The sequence below is a fragment of the Nilaparvata lugens genome, chromosome Y (genome assembly GCF_014356525.2).
Source record: "Nilaparvata lugens isolate BPH chromosome Y, ASM1435652v1, whole genome shotgun sequence".
Classification (NCBI taxonomy): Eukaryota; Metazoa; Arthropoda; class Insecta; order Hemiptera; family Delphacidae; genus Nilaparvata; species Nilaparvata lugens.
In genome coordinates this window covers 9,317,011-9,339,727 of record NC_052519.1, presented here as the reverse complement: position 1 = coordinate 9,339,727, position 22,717 = coordinate 9,317,011, and the positions used below count along the sequence as shown (strand labels likewise).

Genomic DNA, 22,717 nt, shown 5'->3' with positions numbered 1-22,717 from the left:
TTTGGTAGCGGAAACAGTGATAAGACAGAGCTACCAACTAAACCTGGTAACCGCTACTGTAGAGGATGGATAGCGGTTCTTGTTAGCCTTGTTACCTTTTTACTTTCCTTGCCCTACTACCATAGGTAAGGAAGTATTGCTTCCAAAAAAAATTAAGGTACCCACAATTTCAAGTTTTCTATTACGTTTCAAGGTCCCCTGAGTCCAAAAACATGATTTTTGGGTGTTGGCTGGTGTGTGTGGGTGTGTGTGTGTGTGTATGTGTGTATGTGTGTATGGTGTGTATGTCTGGAACACGATAACTCCATTCCTAATCAACCGATTGACTTGAAATTTTAAACTTAACGTCCTTATACCATGGGACCCGACAATAAGAAATTCAATAAAATTCAATTCAAGATGGCGGAAAAAATGGCGGATAATTACTAAAAAACCATGTTTTTCACGGTTTTCTCGAAAAAGGCTCTAACGATTTTCTTCAAATTTATACCATGGATAGCTATTTATAAGCCCTATCAACTGACATGAGTCTCATTTCTGGGAAAATTGCAGGAGCTCCGTAATATTTTTGTGAAAAATGGCGGATAATCACTAAAAAACCATGTTATTTACGGTTTTCTCAAAAACGGCTCTAACGATTTTCTTCAAATTTATACCCTAGATAGCTATTTATGAGCCCTATCAACTGACATGAGTCTCATTTCTGGGAAAATTGCAGGAGCTCCGTAATATTCTTGAGAAAAATGGCGAATACTCACTAAAAAACCATGTTTTTCACGGTTTTCTCGAAAACGGCTCTAACTATTTTCTTCAAATTTTCACCATGGATAGCTATTTATAAGCCCTATCAACTGACATGAGTCTCATTTCTTGGGAAATTGCAGGAGCTCCGTAATATACTTGAGAAAAATGGCGGATAATCGCAAAATAAAAACATGTTTTTCACGATTTTCTCAAAAATGACTTGACCGATTTTTTTCAAATTCATACCCTGTATATTTATATATCAGCTCTATAAACTAGCATGAGTTTCCTCCCTGAGAAACTAACAGGGGGTCCACCCCATTCTTGAGAAATTTACTTTGTAACCTCCTTCTCGTGCTTGAGGTAGGTGGGTAGAGCAGTTTATTCAAAAGAACACACGTCGATATTTTATTTGTAGAACAGCTGTTTTGACAACTTTTAAAAAATCCTTAAATTTCATAATTCAAACAAAGGAAAATGTACTCTGAAAACAATAACAATAGTATAATCGTAGTTTTAATAAAATTATTAAGCCGCCAATCGGCATAATGTTATTCCCCTAGATTATCCTCGTTTAAGAATGAGGCTTATAGATCAATGAGCAAGGAAAGTTGTGCTCTGGAGTGTTCCACACCAGATTTTTGTGAAGTTTTATAGCAAATAAAGTTATCGATTATCTTTTTACTTTCCTTGCCCTACTACCATAGGTAAGGAAAGTATTGCTTTCCAAAAAAAATTAAGGTACCCTAATTTCAAGTTTTCTATACGTTTCAAGGTCCCCTGAGTCCAAAAACATGATTTTTGGGTGTTGGTCTGTGTGTGTGTGTGTGTGTGTGTGTGTGTGTGTGTGTGTGTGTGTGTGTGTGTGTGTTGTGTGTGTGTGTGTGTGTGTGTGTGTGTGTGTGTGTGTGTGTGGTGTGTGTGTGTGTGTGTGTGTGTGTGTGTGTGTGTGTGTGTGTGTGTGTGTGTGTGTGTGTGTGTGTGTGTGTGTGTATGTCTGTGAACACGATAACTCCATTCCTAATCAACCGATTGACTTGAAATTTTAAACTTAAGGTCCTTATACCATGAGGATCTAACAATAAGAAATTCAATAAATTGAATTCAAAATGGCGGAAAAATGGTGGATAATCACTAAAAAACCATGTTATTCACTGTTTTCTCGAAAACGGCTCTAACGATTTTCTTTAAATTCATACCATGGATAGCTATTTATAAGCCCTATCAACTGACATGAGTCTCATTTCTGAGAAAATTGCAGGAGCTCCGTAATATACTTGAGAAAAATGGCGGATAATTACTAAAAAACCATGTTTTTCACGATTTTCTCAAAATAACTTGACCGTTTTTTTTTAAATTCATACTCTGTATAGTTATTTATCAGCTCTATTAACTGGCATGAGTCTCCTTTCTGGGAAACTAATGGGGGGTCCACCCCATCCTTATTGAGAAATGGACTTAGTAACCTCCTTCTCGTGCATGAGGTAGGTAGGTAGAGCAGTTCATAAAAAGAACACATAGTCGAGATATTTCATCTGTAGAACAGCTGTTTCGACGAATTTAAAAAAATGACGACTAAAAAAAATAATCGAATTTCACAATTTACACAAAGGAAAAGTACTCATAATAATAAAAATAATAAAAATAATAAAAATAATTATATATACACATATACAAAAGTCTGATCGTAGTTTCAAATATGAGCAAGGAAAGTTGTGTGAGTGTACCACACCAGATTTTTATCACTTCCTATTCCTACTTAACCGCGAATTTTTAATTTCAATCACGAGTTTCATACATTGCGAATTATATTAATTTACTAGGAATAAATTTGTTTGATGGATGAATTACGAGACTAAAATTTTGATAAAATGCAATAAACCTGTCATCAAGCAATAAAGTATGCTGTTACGACCATGCTGAAATGAACAAAAATATGATTTGACTGACAAAATTGATCTTTTGATAATTATTGAGATTTAGTTTTTCAAATGCCAGGTTCTATTATTATTTTTCATCAAGCTACAAAAACTTAGCCTACTTCATCAAATAAAATTGAATGATGGTGACTAATTCCTAATAAATAATATCCTTCCTTATTCATCCAGCATATTGTTGAATTGAAAATTAGAAAGATCTAAGCAAGTAAATAAATAGCATTACATTTTAAAAATAATAATTGCAATATGGAAACAAAGTTACCGTATATATTCACTTCTCCTTATATGGCCATCAAAATTGATAGAATGAATGAAAATTTTCAAGTAATTTATTGAAATGTTTGATTATAATATTGATTAATTTTTCAATCACAGTAACTTAATTAATTGGAAATGGCAAAGAAGAATAGTCGATTCATGTCCTGGTAAATTGATGAAACATTTTGAAAGCTATATAGGTAACTACTTACTTGCAATGAGAATTTTTATTTCATTCCGTTTTCAGTAATATTATGAGGATTTTTTTTCATGAATATTACTGCCAAGCAGGGCTAGATTTAAACCGGTGCACAACAGAGCTGAACAGTATTAGTACCTACCTAGGCATATATTCAGCAGTTTAATTTCATCCCACTTAATACATTTAAGAGAATTTAAATCCTATTCTAATCCGATATGTTATGTTTGCTGTCTTTCAACTAAAACTGAAACATGAAAATGAATCGTCATCATGATATAAAATACTATTGACCTAATGCTGATGATTTTTATTTAAACATGATACAGGAAAAATTTCGTTTGAATAGTAATCAAAATTGATACAAATGGGCCAATTTTATTAGATAAAGAAAAAATTTTCCCGGGGGAAGACTACAGTATACTCCCTTCCCCATGGGAGGCATTCCATACCCTCCCGGAGCGTAGCTCCGGTACTTTCTTGTGTCAAGTATCAAATAATTAACTATGCTTTTTTAGATTTCTATTTAAAAAAATATTATGCACATAATTATATAGCCTACCTGTATGGGCCTACAATATAGAATGCAGTTATTATACAACGATGAAAGATTCAAGGCTGCTACCGTACTCCTTTAAACCAATGACCGCACTTGAACTGGCTCTGCTTAATAATCGAACCCCACCTTGGAATAATATTATATCATATCCATCAAAAATATTGATATATTATATCCTTTCCATGTCCACATCATCATTATTTCACATACTGTACCCGCTCTTTCGAGGAACACGTTCAGTAAAAAACTTCCACAAAAAATAGGAAAACAGACTATCATAAAAATTTTTAATTCTTAATAACGTATAAAACATTTGCGCTCTTTATTTATTGTTTAAAAAATTATATTTTAGTTTTTTATATCGACATCTTCTATAAAATTATTGAATAAAATCTCAATGCCCATTGCAACTTCAAATTCAAAATAATTAATCACAGTTATATCTATGCAATATGCAAATAAGACAAAAAAACTCACGTCCCTTAAAATAAGAGTGCCGTCTCTGGTGGATGTGCTGCCACATTTCCACTTGTTCGTCAAGTAAATTTAAGGGCTCATTTCCGAGCTCGGGATTTAGCTAAGTTCTAGACTTTAAACAGCTGGAGCCAGAAAATTGGCTTTCCAAAAAAGGGCGTATTCGTAGTTTTTATGGTAATCTTCATTTTCTCATTTCTATAATTATTGGAGACGTTTATTGCCTTGACGAAATGATACATTTCTAAATAATTCAAAATAGGTAGCTGAAACTTTACACTATTTTCTCTTTATTTTATTTTGTGTTCAATTTTATAGTTTTTCAAAATTTAATTTAAACGTGGACTACGACGATGCCCCGTTTTGGAAAGCCAATTTTCTGACTCCAGTTGTTTAAATTCTAGAACTTAGCTAAATCCCGAGCTCAGAAACTGGCCCTAATATTTTATATTTTCAAATCACTCCAATTATTCCAGTCCGTTCATTCCATTCAGCTGAATTTATGAGTGAATTAACGAAGTTGATAAATTGTAACCCATTTAAAAAAATATGATTCCACCTCTTGGCAGGATATAATTAGCAACGTCCCGTCCGAATCCCTCCTCACAGGGATAATAAACCGATTTTCAGTAGCCGCTACCAGGTCTAGTAGACGCCAAAAGTAGATTTAAATAATAACAATAGAGTACTTAAAGTGAGAAAACGGAAAAAATGACATGAATTCAATAATTATAATTAATGCTGTTCAATTCATAGATAGTAAAAAATAGACTCAATTACAATTTTACGATATAATTCTAAACAAAAACACTTATTTCAGAGGCAAAATAATCAAATTGTTAAAAAAGATTACCATTACACTACTTCAACAAACAGAGTGCCCCAATATTAGATTTTATCAACTTGTAGGTTATACAATTCAAGAGATTTAGGCTATTACAGAATGACCCAAAAAGAATGGTCGGCTTTTAAGTGACTATAACTAGAATAATTTCCAACATACATTTTATTTCTATATATTATGAGCTTGTTCAATTGTCTAATTTCAGAAAACGTCATAATTAACAAAACTGCTTCAAAGTCGTCGACGTTCCATTAGGTGGCGTGATTATCTTTTGGCCTTTGTTTGCCGCTCTTCCTTTACAGTATTATGTATGTTAATTATGACGTTTTCTGAAATTTGACAATTGAACAAACACAGCAATATAGAAAACTAAATGTATGTTGGAAATTATTCAAGTTATAGTAATTTAAAAACCGACCATCCTTTTTGGGCCATTCTGTATCTTACAACACACAACGTTCACATTACACATAAGGAACTAATTTTATCATCGGAAGAAACATAAATTATCAGCCATACTAAATTAGGATATTTATTGAGAACAATATTTCAATAAGTCAAAATCACACTGATTATCCAGAAGCGAAATGCTAGTTGCAATTCAATACAGAAGTGGAATTAGTGTTAATCTAGCTCTAGAAGATCCACATTTACGAGTAACATTTTGAATGAATAACGCAACACATTGAAAAAACTGGTTATTTATATAGTAATCAGTCTCCTACTATCTACATTTTATTTTACATACTACTATATTCATTTCATTTACATTTATGACAGACTGGCACACTGTCAAACGAGAGAAGGAGGTAGTAATTTCAAGCATCTTTTAAAATGAAATGTTAGTAGCAGACAGATTACTAAATAAATAACCATGTTTTTCAATGTGTTTCGTTATTCATTCAAAAAAGTGTTGATTTAAGTTTCATTACTTTACCTATCATTTCTTTACAAACTAAAACTTCAATCAACCGCCATTTTTGGTAGAAGTATCATAGAAAATTTTTATTGATGCCATATTTCTAGTTTTAAAAAAGTATTTAAAATGATGTAGCACACAATGGGTGTTAACAATATTAGAGTTACAACGCCTAAGTCACCCCCTTCCTTATGAGGGGTTGAAATTCAGTTGTACGTCAAAAGGTAGAGTATTCGTCCAATAACTTATCATGAAAGTTACAGTATTATAACTACAACAGTCTCCAACTTATTGAAGGGTTCCCATACATTATGACTTACTCTGTATAAATACATTTTCAACTCAACTAACTTAACTACCGTATATTATATGTGCAGAATAATAGTTTGTTCGTGTAGATACCTCTCCAGCCGCTTCTAGTAGAATGGGAAATTATCAATTTTAAAAACAACTTCCTCACTTTACCAAAAGCGGCCCAGAGATCCTTGTTTGTCAGCTATCTTGTTAACAATAAGTTAATACAAAAGTGGTGAGTCTTTTTTCCTATTACATGAATATTAATTTCATTTTTTGTGTAGTTGAGAAGTTGATATTGTGGTAATATTCATATTGAATGAAAAAGACTAAGAAATTGTCAAAAAACCACTGATTTAAAATCAAATCTGATTTAAACTCACTGAATGTGAGTTTTAAATCCACTGATTTAAAATCAGTGGTTTTTTGACAATTTCTTAGTCTTTTTCATTCAATATTAATTTCATTTATTGACTGATGGAAATATCGGTATGGATCACTAACGATTTTTCATCACTGTATAAAAAAAATTATTAGAAGTTCAATTCAAATTTATGTTTAAGTAACTTGAAAGTAAAGCAACAAGGAGACATAATTTTAGGGCCGGCCTCCGAGTTCGAGATTTAGCTTAGTTCTAGACTTTAAACAGCTGGAATCAGAAAATTGGCTTTCCGATATGGAGAGTAGTCATGGTTTTTAAGATATTTATTTTCTCATTTCTAAAATATTGGAAACATTTTTTCTTGACAAAATGAAGCATTCCTAAATAATTAAAATAGCTGAAACTTTACACAATTTAGTCGTTATTTTATTTTGTGTTCAACTTGAGTGTTTTTGGGAAATTTAATTTAAACGTGGACTACGACGAGGCCCCGTTTCGGAAAGCCAGTTTTCTGACTCCAGCTGTTTAAAGTCTAGAACTTAGATAAATCCCGAGCTCGGAAACCGTCCCTTAAAATATTTTTATGGTAAACTTCATTCGCATTGATCTGGCAAAAACCCATGCACAATTCTGGGTGATTCACAACCGAACAAAGATAATTCAAGAAACATAAATTCGGGTTGACCATCACCTTTTCAAGTATCTAGCACTAGATGAATATCTAGCACTTCAATCTCAAGGGTTTACTATAAAATGAGGATTATTGACATATCGGAGATGTTATCAATTGACTTATTATAGCATGGTAATCCAAGTCTGAGCAGAAGTAATCTATGATGAAGCCTGGTGTATAGACTAGATTTTTTTCAAGATTTCGTCTTGGAGACTTCAGGAGGGAGTATAAGACAAGTCATTCTTATGAATACTCAAATTCCATACAGTACAGAACAGTCAAAGTGTATAAATCACCAATCCATACGGAATAGTCAAGTGAAATAGATGGTGATATTCTTGGTTGTGTGGTATAATAGCAAGTTCCGTTGAAGCGGCGACAAACCAGTTCAACTGGTTTATTACAGGAGAAAAAAGCGATCAGAAACAACAGCAAAATACCAAGGAATAATAAGCTTTTAATGAAATTTGTTATTACTTCATTACAAGGCATATAAGTGCTGAAATTATTAAATATTGAATATGAAAAATATTCAATATATGAATATTTCTTGTAACCGGTGGAGGGTTTTATCATAGCCACCTCTAATACAAGGCCCCGGCCTTGCAACGTCGCAGCGTAGGCCTAGAATCTAATACATGATTGGTGAAAAAGATCAGCTGGTATTTTAAAAAATCTTTTTACCAATCATGTATTAGATTCTAGGCCTACACTGCGACGTTGCAATATCGTAGGCCGGGGCCTTGTATTAGAAGTGGCTATGGTTATTTATAAGCCTCTTCAACTCACACCGTACATAAAATTATGTAGCTGAGAATCTCTCTATACGATGACTTAGTTAATTTTCCAAAATATGAAATATATAAAAATGCATGTGGTTCGATAGACATTATACTACTGCTGTGCGAGGTATATCGAGGGGGTGTTTCTTCTCTTCAATAATATTTTATAAAATTATACTGCTATGAAATCTCTTTTGATTGGTTTAGGAGCTTATAGTGACAAATGCACAGATTATTATCATTATTCAATTGTCACCTAGTTAAGCAACTAGAAACTACGAGCCAGGAACTTTAATGAAAAATATTCATAATATTCGACTTTGTCAGGCTTATTAAACTAATCAAAACTAATAAATAGAATCATGTCACATTTGAAATTTTCAAACAAAACAAAGTTATTCAGCAATCAATTCAGGTCAAGAAGACATATTCAATTTTTAATTTCAATACTTGGGAACTTGCTAACTTGCTGCAACTATTGTAGGTTTGGGCCTCGGTCATTCTATGAAACTGAATTTTGAGCTATAAGCTTATAAGAAAACAACAAGAGTTTGGCACTCACCATTTTAACAATTTAAACTTGGATTCTTCAGAGACACTCACATACGATTTAAGAAAATTCACTATACTTGAGCTCACACGCACAAATTATTTCCTGATTCTTCTCTTACTAACTCTATAAAATTTGATTTCCTATTTATATAGTTAAAAATTACTGATAACTGAAATTTTTCAATTTGTCCCTTTGAATGGGAAATTGACCCATTCAGAGGACCGAGGCTCGCACACCGTTACACGATGTTGTCCGGTAACGTCTCAATTAGGACTGTGGCCTTTTCACTGAAAATTATTCCCCTTCCACTAGCGTTGAGCATAACTTTCAGTGGAAAAGCCAAAGCTGCAAAAAGGTCAACGTTCGTAAAATTTCCAAATAAAGAAGCTTTTTCGACATGAAATTGAAATTGTATTTAAAAATGCACGAAAATTGCTTTAATTTCGACAACTAAGCAACAAGTTAGCAAATTCAATAAAAACATGGTCAATTCTCATACTAAAAACTCAAGGTTCAACATAAGGTAAAAATCAAAGTTCTTTCAGTTCAATAACCTGCAAAAGAATATAAGATACACAGAAAAAAATAACTACAATTATATCCACTCAATATCACACTATTACATTTCAAACAATATGAGTATGAAATATTCACAATACAGACAATTAAAACTACATTCCAAACTTCAATATGAGATATCCAAAAACTGTAAAAAGATTTCACTTTTGACACTGCCAACTGAATGAAATTTTGTGAGTTGTGATTACAGTAGGAGTGAAATAATTCTTGTTAGGATGTAGTAAGCTAAATGAGCTCACCCATCATCTCTCGTTCATCACTGCTCATATATTTTCTATGATATGCACAACCATTCTATAGTGAGGTCCACGTTATAATGGCAGTGGAGAAAGATAGCAAAACAACGTTGCCGATCCTCTGTCTTGTCAATGCCTTCTATAGACGGTAGCTAATACAGGTTTATTGATATAATATTTAACTTATTTCTTGTTTGAAATAATCAATTTTATTTTATTAAGCACAAAATTATATTTTCCAATAATTTCATACTGAATTTTAATGATGAAGATGAATATTTTGTTAATTTATTATTAATTCTACATTGTTAAAAGACGATCTGGCAACAGAGTAAAGCGAGAAAGAGATAGCGCTATTTGCTTTATTGAATGATAGACAAGGATAGCAATACCATTGCTAATCAAACACTGCCATTATAACGTGGACCTCACACTAGGAAGTTGTATGGTCGCTGAAGAGAATGAATTATTATTGTTTGTAAGCAGGATTATACCAGGGTCATCTTTTTCAACCTCCGATCTCATATCATACGACACAAACAAGCGATAGGGGGGCAACTTTCACAGAGCTCAACAGTTAAATATCATTCCCACCAAACGCCCTGTGATCCATGCGGCCAGAACGTGAATTTTTGTCAAGTTATAGAACCACAAACATGGCCGCCTAACTTGAGTATGCTGCCAAGTGCTAGTTACATAGCGTTATTAGTTTTTGCAAGCAAAATGCAAAAGTTCAGTTCAAATCTGAAAATTATTTTAATAATGTGTGGTTACCGGAAATCAGATGCATTTGAGTACCAAGTACTAAATGAAGTAACGTGAGTAATCAAAGTATCGTCCTTTTGAATACGTTGAGTAGTGAGGGATAATGGCTGCATCAAGTAGATGCTTAATACCAACATAACAATATCACTGAAGAGAGAAAGAAACCGAGGATTAACGTGCCGTTCGTAAGATTTGGAGCCAAGCCATATGAGGCGTTTTTCAGACGAGTCGACAGGGCAGGAAGCTCTCAGATTGACTGATTGGGTAGGCGTTCCGGAATCAGCTGATAATTAGCCAATCGGTGAGCTTCCTGCCCTGCCGACTCGTCTGAAAAACGCCTCATGTGGCTTGGCCCTTGGATCGTATGGATATATTGGAATATTACGCTAAGGAAGCGGACCTCAAACATAAATTCGGCAGACATCTCTAAAAACATATGAGTAAATTTGTAAATTCTCATTTGAATAAGCTTGAGATAATATGTCAGCAACAGACTAAAATTTTTAAAATAGTTTTTTAAACAGACTATGTCTAAAACCCCAACAAACCGACACTGTTGGAGTTTTGATGGAACATGTGTGACAAGCTCATGTGAGCATCATCTGTGCTCTAATTTAGATTGACCAATAATTGATGATTGAACAATCTATAAATTTGATGATTGAACAATCTATAAATTTGATGATTGAACTAATTTATAAATTTGATGGGCAAAAATATGTATTCAGTCCAACGCTCACCTTCAAGCTTAGTATTGATAGAAAATCCAAATAGAGCACTGGAGGAGCATCTACTATTTCAAGATAGAGCCTGCCATAAGCATGAATATCAAGATTATCAATCCATTCTGAAAAAAGAGTTATACAGCATGGGTTAAATTGTGTTTTGTTAAAGAAATTTAATCTAATTATTATTCTTGTAGATCCATCTATTCAGTGCGCTCCTTACTTAATAAATTATAAAAGTGTATGAACTGTCAAAAGTGAGGAAATTGTCATGATGAGCAACGAACTCCAATATTTCAGGAAACAGTTTGGAAATCTGTCAATGGCTTATTTGTAAACGTAGAGCATTTTAATGAAAACGTACAGATGCAAATGAATCTATAAATTAAATAAATATAAAGAATATATTATTAATATGGTAATATTATATAATATACAATATCATATAGTAATATGATCGATATTAGTAGTCACTAATAGGCCTACTATATATCGGCCTGTCTCCCAAGATCTTTCTTAATTGAGATTTTGATTGGTTGCCTTTCAGGGATTTGATGTGCTCTGGCAATTTATTGAAAAATATGACACCTTTAATAAATTAATCATTCTCTGTTAGTTTCTTATTTACCCTTATCCTGTGATAAAATTTAGAGTTTCTACTGTTCTTGCTATGTATGTCACTTGAAGCAGTCAATTATGTAGATTTTTGTGGATGAAGATTATGGTTTTATATATGTAGAGAGCATAAACTGTCAATAATTTATAGTTTTGAAATGTAGTTCTACAAGAGTCTCTATATCCTAGTCTAAAAATATATCTCAATATTCTTTTTGAACGGGAAAAGGTCTATTCATGTATTTATTGGCAGCTCCTCCCCATATTATACCATAGGCTAGATGAGAGTACATGATTCCATAATAAATCAGAAGACGCCGATCTTCAGTTAAATATTTGGATGTCCTTTTAAGTATGTAGGAATTTCTATTTATTTTATTTGTGATGTAATTGATATGATCCTCCCCTGGTCAGTTTTTCAACAATGTGAATACCAAGAAAATTCAACTTTTTCCTTACTTCTAGTGGTTCATATCTACGAGAGCAGTTTGGATCCAGTGAAAATTGATGTGAAAATCTAGTGTGGCGCACTCACACAACTTTTCTTTGCTATTATGAAAATTATTGATCACCTGACGCTAGTGTTCACGCGCATCTCAAGTCTATTATCCAAAGATCTGAGCCAGCTGGTGACAGGACAATAACGCTGGAGATCTGCTATCTCTTCATAGTGAATGATTTAATAGAATCAACAGTGGCCAACAGTTTGCAATTGAATAATAACATTTTCTTGAATTTCAAGCTTATCTTCAATTTTAGGTGAACATTTTACTGAACATTAATTGTAGAGATTTTCATTCTCAATCTTTCCCACTTATTTTGTGTTTAAATTGTATCTGAAGCCTGATTATTGGGAATCTAAAATCAAACTTTGCATAGATGGGGCGGAGCTCTTGAAATTTCTACAGATGTGGGACTTGTGTCAGTTGATAGAGCTTATCGATGACTATTTTAGGTATAAATTTGATTGTGAAAAACCCTGTTTTTGACAACATTTTCGCCATTTTAGCCGCCATCATAAATTTATTGCAGTTGATCGAAATTGTTCAAGTCGGATCCTTATTGTTTAAGGACCTTGTTATAGCCTACACTGTATCTTATAATATTCAACGTGACATTTGCCAGTAGTGGTGTTTTGAGAGAGCTGCCTATCCAATAGAAATCGAGGGGTGTGGCCTCCCCCCTCCACCCCCCCAGCCACAGTCAGCCATTTTGGCCCCGCCCCCAGCCAATAGGAAGCAAGGGGCGTGTTCAAAATGGCGTCCCCCTTCCCTAGTGTAATTTTGTCCCCCACCACCCCAACCAATAAGAAGAGGCCATTGTAGCAGGTGTCCATCTCCCCAGGTTCCCCTACCCAGGAAGTGCCCCGGCGGCGGCGGCCATCTTTGTTGTAGCAGGTGTTAACTGACATCTGCTGCCCCAGTTAACACCTGCTTAATTTGCATATTAAAAATATCCCCACATTTAAAATCTTTAAAATCTCAAAGTACACTACTAGCGCTAAACTCTCAAACTACACTACTAGCGTTCAAAGTTTGGTGCAAATTAAACTATGTTCCTTGTTTTCCTCCACCACAGGAAGAATGAAAAAAATTACATTTCATATTTGTTCACGTATGAGATGTCATTTTCCCCACACTATGCTGTAAAAGGAATGGTGGCGCTTTTTTTAATGTGCTTTCCCCATATTGAGAAAACTCTAATTGAATGTTGCTATAATAGGATGTAGAATAGATAGGCTAATCTATTCTACATACTACTATAGTTATTCATTACAAAGTGTTAATCAACATTAGGCCTATTGCACAACAATATAGTGCATGTTCCTTTTTTCCACCACCACAGGAAGAATGAAAAAAATTACATTTCATGAGAATTGTTATTTTTCCCACACTATGCTGTAAAAGGAATGGTGGCGCTTTTTTTAATGTGCTATCCCCATATTGAGAAAACTCTAATTGAATGTCACTTAGTTATTCAATACAAAGTATTAATCAACATTAGGCCTATTGCACAATCAATGATGGGAATGGGTTTTTTTTTTTTTTTTTTTTTTTTTTTTTATTTTTTTCATATATTCCTTTCTTCTTCTAGAAGAACAAGAGGCGATTTACCTTCTCGTTGTACACACTTCAGATAGAGTTTTTGTTTGTTGAAATCCTCAAGTGTTTGAAGATTCAATACACTCAGAAATTTCTCAGGTAAGTAAACTTCGCAATAATAGTCACCATTGCTGTCATGATCGTATAACCTCATTATGATTCGCTGACCCTGCTGCGTTCTCACCAATCTAGCGTGTACAACACGGTACCACGAATCATGGTCAAGATCTTTGAGTGAGACCGTTGGATATTCAGTTTTCGAAATATAATTGAATGACTTCATACTAAAAAGTCTATCATTTCCAGTGTTGCTTCTCTGCAGATGGTGTTCCATAATAATAAGAAAAGCTTACCGCGAGCGCGATCGAGTGCAAGAATAACAAAGCAGCTATATGCTTGCGTGGGTTGTCGGTTGAAGACTGAGCAAACCTGTTAAGCCGTCAGCCCCCCACAAGCCATTCCGTTTCCTGTCGACTCCTTCCACATTCCTTCTGTTGACTCGTTCTCCCCTCCGCCTCCTCACACCTTTCCTTCTGTTGACTTCCCGCCATTCACCTTTACACCTTTCTACCTTCTTCTTCTTCTTTACATGTAGCCGCATTCCTTTCTTCTCACCTCTTCTTTACAGCAGCTAGTCGCTTCTTCTTCTTCTTTACATGTAGGCGCATTCCTTTCTTCTCCCACCTCTTCTTTACAGCTAGTCGCCGCATCTTCTTCTCCTCCTCTGTTCACCTCTAGCGATCTTAAAATTTCTTCTTCAATTCTTATTAGCTTGTTTACATTCAAACTAAAGGGTCTGTAATAAGCTAAGTAATCACTGATATCGTTAATATTAACTGTATTTAGAAATATTGCTTTCAATTGTCTAGCAATACTACTGTTTTTTGTCTCTATTGCTTTTTGACACAAATCATACCATTCAATGTAGTTTTGTAATTTAATTTCTAAACATTCTGGCGCATAAGACCAAGTTTGTGGATTCATTATAGCTCTTCAATCTGCTGCTACCGAAGGTACACTAAATGAGTGGTACTAGAACAGTGAAATTTATTGCTTTTCGCTTCTCCCTTCCACCTACATTTTCGCTACAGGTCAGACTGCATACTCTCGCTTTATGCGAAATCAAATCAAATCCACAATAAACACACAGTATGCTTTCCCCATCAAAATAAAAACCTTGTCGGGCATAGTTGCGTTTTCGTTGTTTAGTTAACAGCTTACAATGTTTCATACTTTCCATTCTATTATTTTCGCATGTATAATCGATATCAGCAGCATTACGATTCAATGAACTCATATTTTTTGTAGGCATTGAAGCAGCAGCAGCACTATTCTCCTTTGTTTGCTTGTTACACATCAAGATTGTCAAATAATGATACGCACTGAACAGCGCACACCGAGCATTGGACGATTTGTTATGAATTTTGCATACACTAAAACACCAAGAATTTTCAAACATTGTATAGTCTGGTTTTTGAATATCCTCCGGCATAGTAAGCACATTGTCGTGTAACCTTTTCAAAAACTGTGTTTTTTCTCTTCCCTTTGTATAGATTGTGGTATAATTTTGCAAATATGAAGCAAGCAGCGCGTCAGTGTAAATTAAGTCGCCTTGGTCCCATCTAATTTTATGATAGTTATGTTCAAGCCAGCTGACATCACGGTACATTTTTCTACTCAGTAATGTTTTCGGAAATGGTGATTTAAAGTGTAGCACAACATGACGTAGTTTGTAATCGATTATGGCTACCTCTTTAATAATGATAAAATTATCATCACTTTTGAAAAAATGAAACTCGACTACAGCAAAATCAATGTCATCATTTTTCCTGTCCCATTCTTCTTTACTCTTCTCCTCCTCCTCCTTAATTCTTGCTGCCTCCTTCTCCAATTCTTCTTCTTTATCCAAGTCGCATTGTATGCCAAAGTCTCGAAATTTTGTTGATACTTGCTCATCATCGTCCATTTTCTGTTGTCCGTCGGTGCATGCACACATTCTATGTACAAATGCATCAAATTTTGCTTTTGTCAATGATGACAATGATGATGATAATGATGATAACGACGACGACGACGACGACTGAGGAATATCTATGTTATTATTCAAGCTATTAGAACACATTACAACTGAACACTGATGTAATTACTGTTCATACACGCACTTTTATATACCCCCCTCCTAGCGTCATGCATAGCTCGCTCTTGCGTCAAATTACTGTACTTCACGAACTAATGCGCTCAATGGTTTGTATTCTACTAATGTGTCACTTATCAAAATACAATATGCAGTCGTTAAATTTGGCACATTTTCTGTAAACTCCATTTCCAATCGAATGTCTGTTGACGATGTTAAATGATCAGCTTGATGTGAACAATCTAGTACAATTATTGGACAGCAATCAGTAAAAGTTTTATAATCTACAACTGTACCATAATCAGTATGAAGTCCTAAATTATAATAGCTGGGCGCAAATTCAATAAACATTTTGTACAAAAGTTGTTTGTTTCCATTTATACGATCATACGGCAGATATTCACTATTCAGGAAAAGTTTAACATCGTGCAATTTGCACATATCAAATTTCGACATTGACTTTCCCATTACATTTTTCCTGTTTGTCTGAAATGCTAATATTACAAATCGCGGTGTATCAGCTTTTGAAGCCGTCTTTATAGTCCAAATCGTGCTAACACTGTTCGGCAGCTGAGGATATTCGTGGATATCCCATTTTCTGAATGCAATTTTCAATGGCCTATCCTGATCGACAATTTTCAGAAATTTCAATCTTAAATGATCATCTACATGAATATAGGGCACTTTCCAAAGCAATTTTGTTATTTCCAATGACATTGATGTTGCTTGCGGCGACTGAATACAATTAATATCTGTTGCGGATCTCAAAAGCACAAGCTCTTGTCTCATATTCAAAATTACATGTTGAAAATCTTCGAAAAATGGCAGAAGTAATTTTAACGGTACGCAATAAGCAAAAGTATTATTAGTTAGTGTTGATGCACTATCAGTGAAACCTGCTAAATTATATGTATTTTTATCGTTTAGTTGTTTCACTAAATATGATTTAATAGTAGAAGTAATACCTACTAGTCGACTCTTTGCAACGACTGTACCTGCCAACTCAAATCGTATCTCATCAAACATATGTGCTACTGCATTTGAACTGAGCGTATATACAGCCTCGACCGGCGGATCATCAGGTTTGTCTTTTGCCGGCGGTTTTGTACATGTAATTTTCCCCTCAACAATAAGAAAAGATTTTGCAACTAATGAAATAAGGTCATGAGACGATTTCGACAAACGTATTTCATCATTGTTATTAAATTTCAAATTACCATACGGCGCATGCGTATGATAATCAAATTTTGTTATATCTGAATAATAGTGTATGTCTTGTTCAACATTTAGTATGTCACTAATTGCGGCCGCCGCGTGTTTTGACGACATATTTCCAATTCACTTTAAAACCAAGCTTTTCTAAAAACCTTGCTCGATTATGTGTTATCAGTTTCACGGACTGATAAGTACTAACCGGTGTCGGTTGCTGCATGCTAAAAGCAGTCCTACCGCCACCACTCCACACCCTCCTTGCGCCTAGGTTGTTATACACAACAAAACCCATTCTGTAGCGCTTCTTGCTCTCTCGCTTGTGTTGTTTGCGTGACTAATGCTCACATCATTCTAACACATGCTTGATCCATCACCGCCTCTCTCTCTCTCTATTCCTTCTTTCTAATGTGTACTCTTATTGTTATACTATCGCCGCGGAAATCAACTAGTTTACCATTCTGATCAACTACTTGAATTACAATAGATTGAATTCTGTGCGTGTTTAATGGAAAGTAAATAATTGGCGATGGTGATTCATTTATTAGAAAACCAGGTGCAACCTTTGGTAGGAATTCGAAAATTGTATGAACCTCTTGCCCATTTCGATAACTGCCGCATGCAATATTACAAGTAACCTGGAACGATGTTATATTTGTAATGGATACTAAACGTTTAGAATAATGCCATTTATTTGCTGCAAGAATTTCTCTATCAAAACCGAGTATATCGGCTAGTGATGTGTTCATTGTTAAATCAACATCTTTATCCGCTTTCAATTCACATAGCATTGTCGTATTATTTCCTTGTATAATTAGATTTGAACTATCAACGTTCAATTTTCTCTTTATTTCATTTATTATACGATCAATTTCGTAGGAGCCTGTATCCAAATCAATCAAGCTATCACCATACTTAAAAGATGAGTTGACATTTTTAATTATATTCGGTACACTATTGTATGTCCATAAATTAATCAAACCAATTTCATATTGATAGCGTGCGTCTAGCTCTAGTACAGTGGGAAGTACTTCAATTAAACAACTGCTGCTGCTACGGTCTTTAGATGATAATGTTATTACAACCATTGCGTACTACTGTTTTACCACCACCTTCTTTCATACACATCTACAAGTGAACTGTCTGCTATAACGCATCTGCAAGAAATAAAAGACAAAAATGACCGCATACATTACTATTTAGTGTTTGTAATTGATCATAATTGAAATAAATTTCAACATTTGGTTGTTGTTTGAAATAGTTTATCAATTGTATGGGCGGCTGTAAATTACCAATTGGATCAAAATAATATACTTTTTGTGCATGTTTTTTGTAAGCCACCCAGTGTGTTCCACTGTTCATGATCGAGTCTAAATTTATGATCGATTTTTCATTTAAATTAATTCTTTTTGGCAATGTATCAATCATATAAATACCACGCAATTTAATATCTAAAATATCAGCCCAATCTTGTAGATCATAATTTGACAGTGGTCCTTGTATATTAATCTTCATTTTCTCACTTTCTTTGGCGCTCTCCTCCTCCTCGTCCTCTTCTTCTTTGTTGTCCTTCTTCTTTGTGAAGGTGTTTCAATGATTCTACCGCCTTTATACAAGGGTGCATATGGTCTTAAATAAAAACCTTGACCAGCTATGTGCTTACTTAAATGTTTAATTGCTTTTTGTCGTAAATGTGCACTTCTTTGTTCTTGTAGTGATGAATTATTTTTCCAACCTTCTCTTCTATTATTCCGCCGCCGCCGCCTCCGTTGTACTCTACCCCCGCCAAAGGCAGCTTTAGCTTTGATCAAATTTGTAACTAAGTATGCGGCTGCTTTTTCAGTTAAACCTGTGTTTGGATTTTTAAAAACAGACCATGCTTTATCAGCCAAACGACGATCGGCCACATTTCGCGACGAATTATCACTATTCTGCGCATACGCTATATCATGCTCTTTACATGCTTCATCCAGACTATTTATTCCTTTGTCCCCCTCCTTAATCTTTTATCTAATTTGGTGCCGGGTCCGCAAAAGCGGTAGGAGGGGATATGCAACTCCAGGGGTAATGTATCGACAATTTTATTAAGGGCGGTTGATGCAAATCCGCTAAGTTTCGATAAAATACCAGTACCAATTTTACGTCGCACTCGTCGACGACGACAAGTCTTTTTTGCTACCATCCTTTCAATAGCAATGTTGAAACCTGACTAAATAGAAATTAGTTAATCCCCTTAAGACCTGCTGTCGGCTCCGGCTCACTATCAAAAATATTACAAAGTTGTAATGTTGTTATTAGTAGAAAATTCGAAATACTATCACCAGACGATGGGTTTATGTTTATACAACTGTTCAATGCTGTATAATTGTTAAAAAAATTACAAATAACCTTACGTTGATCATTCATATAAGCATACCATTTGTCTAGTCCATCATCAAATAATTTCGATGTTTTATAATTCATTTGAGATTGAACACATAGTTTTATATAAGATAATATATGTGCTTTATTATAAGCTTTTACGCTTAAATTGGCAGTACTGCTGCTGCTGCTGTCTTTTACAGTTTGGTTTAATGATGAAAAATTTAACACATTTTCAACTCTAATATTGTGCAATGTACAAGTACTCAGAGTATAGTATAAGAGTAATATCATACTAATTGTGTATATTATGAATGTAACAAATAGTATGATTATTTTCATTTCTTGTCCTATTGACTTGACTCCCATCGTGTCTGCTGGCAAACTAAGTTTGCAGTGACATGCAACTGAATGCATTCATGTATGACGCATGTGTGCAGCTATGCATGTCCATGAGTCATTAACCTTTGTCTATAAATAGTCATGCAGAACAATGTTTGTACATCAGTTGTGCACAGTTGTTGATCACACACACACAAGGTAAGTTAAATGAAGTGCAATAATCAACATATATATATATATATATATAATTTATTATATTTGAACAAGAAGAAAAAGAAACCTAATCCTTTAATTCAAATTGCCACAATTAAAAAAAAAAAAAAAAAAAAAAATTAAAATTTTAAATATTATTAATTTAAAAATGTTCCTCTGATCAGCTGAATCTACGGCCGCTGTCGCGACCGTCGATTCAGCCTTATATCAGAGGAACGACCTTCGCTGTGAACAACTTGCATTATTAAATTGTGGCAACCTGAATTAAATGACTGTACATTCGCACGCGTAATCTTAGCAGTAAATCTATGCGGCATGAATGTTTCAATTTCGGCATCTTCGTTGCCCCGACGTCCTACATTTGCTACCCTAATGATAACAGCATCCTTGTTGAAGGAGCGCACAACACGCGCACCTAAAACAGGATACTGAAATGCATCGGATAAATGTTTTAACGCAATTGTACGACGTCGGGATGGATCTGAAAATCTTATCAGCCCATCGAAATCGAATTCATGACGCATAGAGTTAGATCCTAAGATTGCGCGTGGACGACTATAAGGATGAGCGGTGGAGGCAGCGGCGGGGGGACAACCTTGTTGGTGTGATGTGAAGGCGGGGGGGATTCTTGTTGTGGTGGCGGGGGGTATCCGGACTTGTGATGTGACGGTGAAGGCGGGGGAGATTCTTGTTGTGGGGGCGGGGGGTATCCGGACTTGTTGGTGTGATGTGAAGGCGGGGGGGATCGCAGCAGCTCGGGTGGCGGGTGGTGGCGACGTGTATACCACAAGCTGCTGGCAATGCGGCGATGAAGGGGGAGGGTGCTGGGCGATGCTTTTGTTCCTTTAGTTGGTTCTCAGCTCTGGTCAATAGTTCCAATAATGAATCATCTTCATCAAACAGTTCGACGCCGGCGTCGGCAGGTGCGGCGTCGCTTCGCAATAGTTCAGCCTCCAGCATAGCCATTGCCCCGTCCTCGGACCACAACTCGTTAGTGTAAATGTGCTGTAGAAAAAATCAAGCAAAAATATATTATTTTTTTTTTTTTTCAGTTGGTGATTGAAAATGTTGCCGCGAGCAAGAAAGCGTTGCATTCATTGTTCCAACAACAGTGACATCATCAACAGTGACAACAACGATAGTGATGAGAAGAAAGCGGTAAATTACTTTAAAGAAATCGATAGGCTTGACTCATTTTTTAAAGGTAATAAAACTATTTGGCCGCATCAATATCCAAAACCGAATCATTTAGCAGAGGCCGGCTTCTACTTTTTAAAAGTTTTCGATAGAACAAAATGTGTTTTTTGCAATGTAGTTTTGGAAAATTGGGAAGTGAGTGATTATGCTATTTTTGAACATAAAAAATGGTCACCGAAGTGCGGCTTCATAAACAATTATCTTGTTGGTAATATTCGTACAACGTCAACTTTTCAGAAAAACCCAGACTACAATGAACAATACGAACGTGAAAATTCATTTATGAAAATGGAATGTTTGCCGAAAAATTTCAAACAGTTAGCAAGTGAGGGATTTTATTATGGTATTGATTTTTCAAATTCGAATGGATTTGGTCTTATTTGCAGTGGTTGTCGTATGTGGGCAGACACATCGATCAATAAATACCAATTGAGGGATTTACACATTCAATCATCGCCAAATTGCGATTTTGTTAAAAAAAAGTTGCGAAGCAGAAGAAGAAGAAGAAGAAGAAGAGAAGAAGAAGAAGAAGAAGATGATAAAGACATAACCTATTAGTAGTGCGTGTGTGATAAGTATTCCAGTTTTAATTAGCAGTTAAGTGTGAAGAACAATAAAGACATGCGCCTAGAGTGGGCTAATCAGTTTTAGGGGACATTAGAAGAACATTATTTGTATGATAGAAGTATTCAGTTGAAAAAACTGATGGGATGACAGTGAAGGCAGTTAAGTGTGAAGAACAACAAAGACATCCGCCTAGAGTGAGCTAATCAGTTTTAGGAGCACATTAGAAGAACTTTATTTATATGATAGAAGTATTCAGTTGAAAAAGACTGATAACATTAGTTTGCTAAATTTGTATGAGAAGAAAACTGTCAACAAACAGAAAACTACTGTTGGATTAGAAGAATGTATTTCAAGTGAGTATGCTAGTTGAGTAAATGGAAAATAAACTTACATTGGTTCCGCTGTTGTTTGGCGCTGCCATAGGCGAGGATTGATCTGCTGACATCGTCGTAGTGTTGTTGGAGTTTCAAACTGATACTAACAGAAGGACGCAGTTTTTCGTCATTATATATTATCAACTTGATGAATATAGATGGTAAGAAGTTCAAAGAAAGTATATCTGTTTTGTGCATATGTTGTATGCGAAATTTAGTACAGATGTGCGGAACACTGATAAGGAAACGTTTGCAAATTTCTTAAGGAACGGCCAAAATGTGTGCACCTTGCATGACTCTGTAAAGGACTTAACATCTGCTAGCTGAGTGAAAGATATTAATTTATTCATTGTGCAGTGCATATGCATACTTATATAATTATTGCAACCCCCACATGTTCTGCGTGATAACAAACTGACAGTTGATGGTACCGAGCGGCGCAAAATTATAAAAGCATCGAGCGACATGATATTGCTTGCATTCGATTATAGTGTGACGTTTCATGCACAGTGCAAATGGACAAGCAACAATCCGATAAAGCAGCGGCTGCAACAAGCGAAGAAGCAGTCACACCAACAAACAACACGTAAGTATAATGAACTATTTTTTTAAATTAATTTACAAACTGTAAAAAAATTAGCAACAAGTTTTGCGAGTGTTTTCATCGGCTGATTGAA

General features: G+C 35.0%; 1 protein-coding gene across 4 annotated transcripts in view; it reads right to left on the bottom strand.

Annotated features, from left to right (window-relative positions):
- Nucleotides 1-7,340: 7,340 nt before the first annotated feature.
- LOC120355288 overlaps nucleotides 7,341-22,717 on the bottom strand; it is a 52,063-nt gene continuing 36,686 nt past the window's right edge. For 3 of the 4 annotated variants that reach the window (XM_039443635.1, XM_039443636.1, XM_039443637.1), the window contains exons 3-4: nucleotides 10,942-11,048; nucleotides 7,341-7,678 (exon numbers count right to left, since the gene is read on the bottom strand). In XM_039443635.1, coding sequence (XP_039299569.1) covers nucleotides 7,565-7,678; nucleotides 10,942-11,048 — 221 coding nt within the window. In that variant the 3' untranslated portion in view covers nucleotides 7,341-7,564. Of the gene's footprint in view, nucleotides 7,679-10,941; nucleotides 11,049-14,198; nucleotides 14,210-22,717 lie in introns of those variants that run through there. The other variant, XR_005573492.1, reaches the window with a different exon arrangement.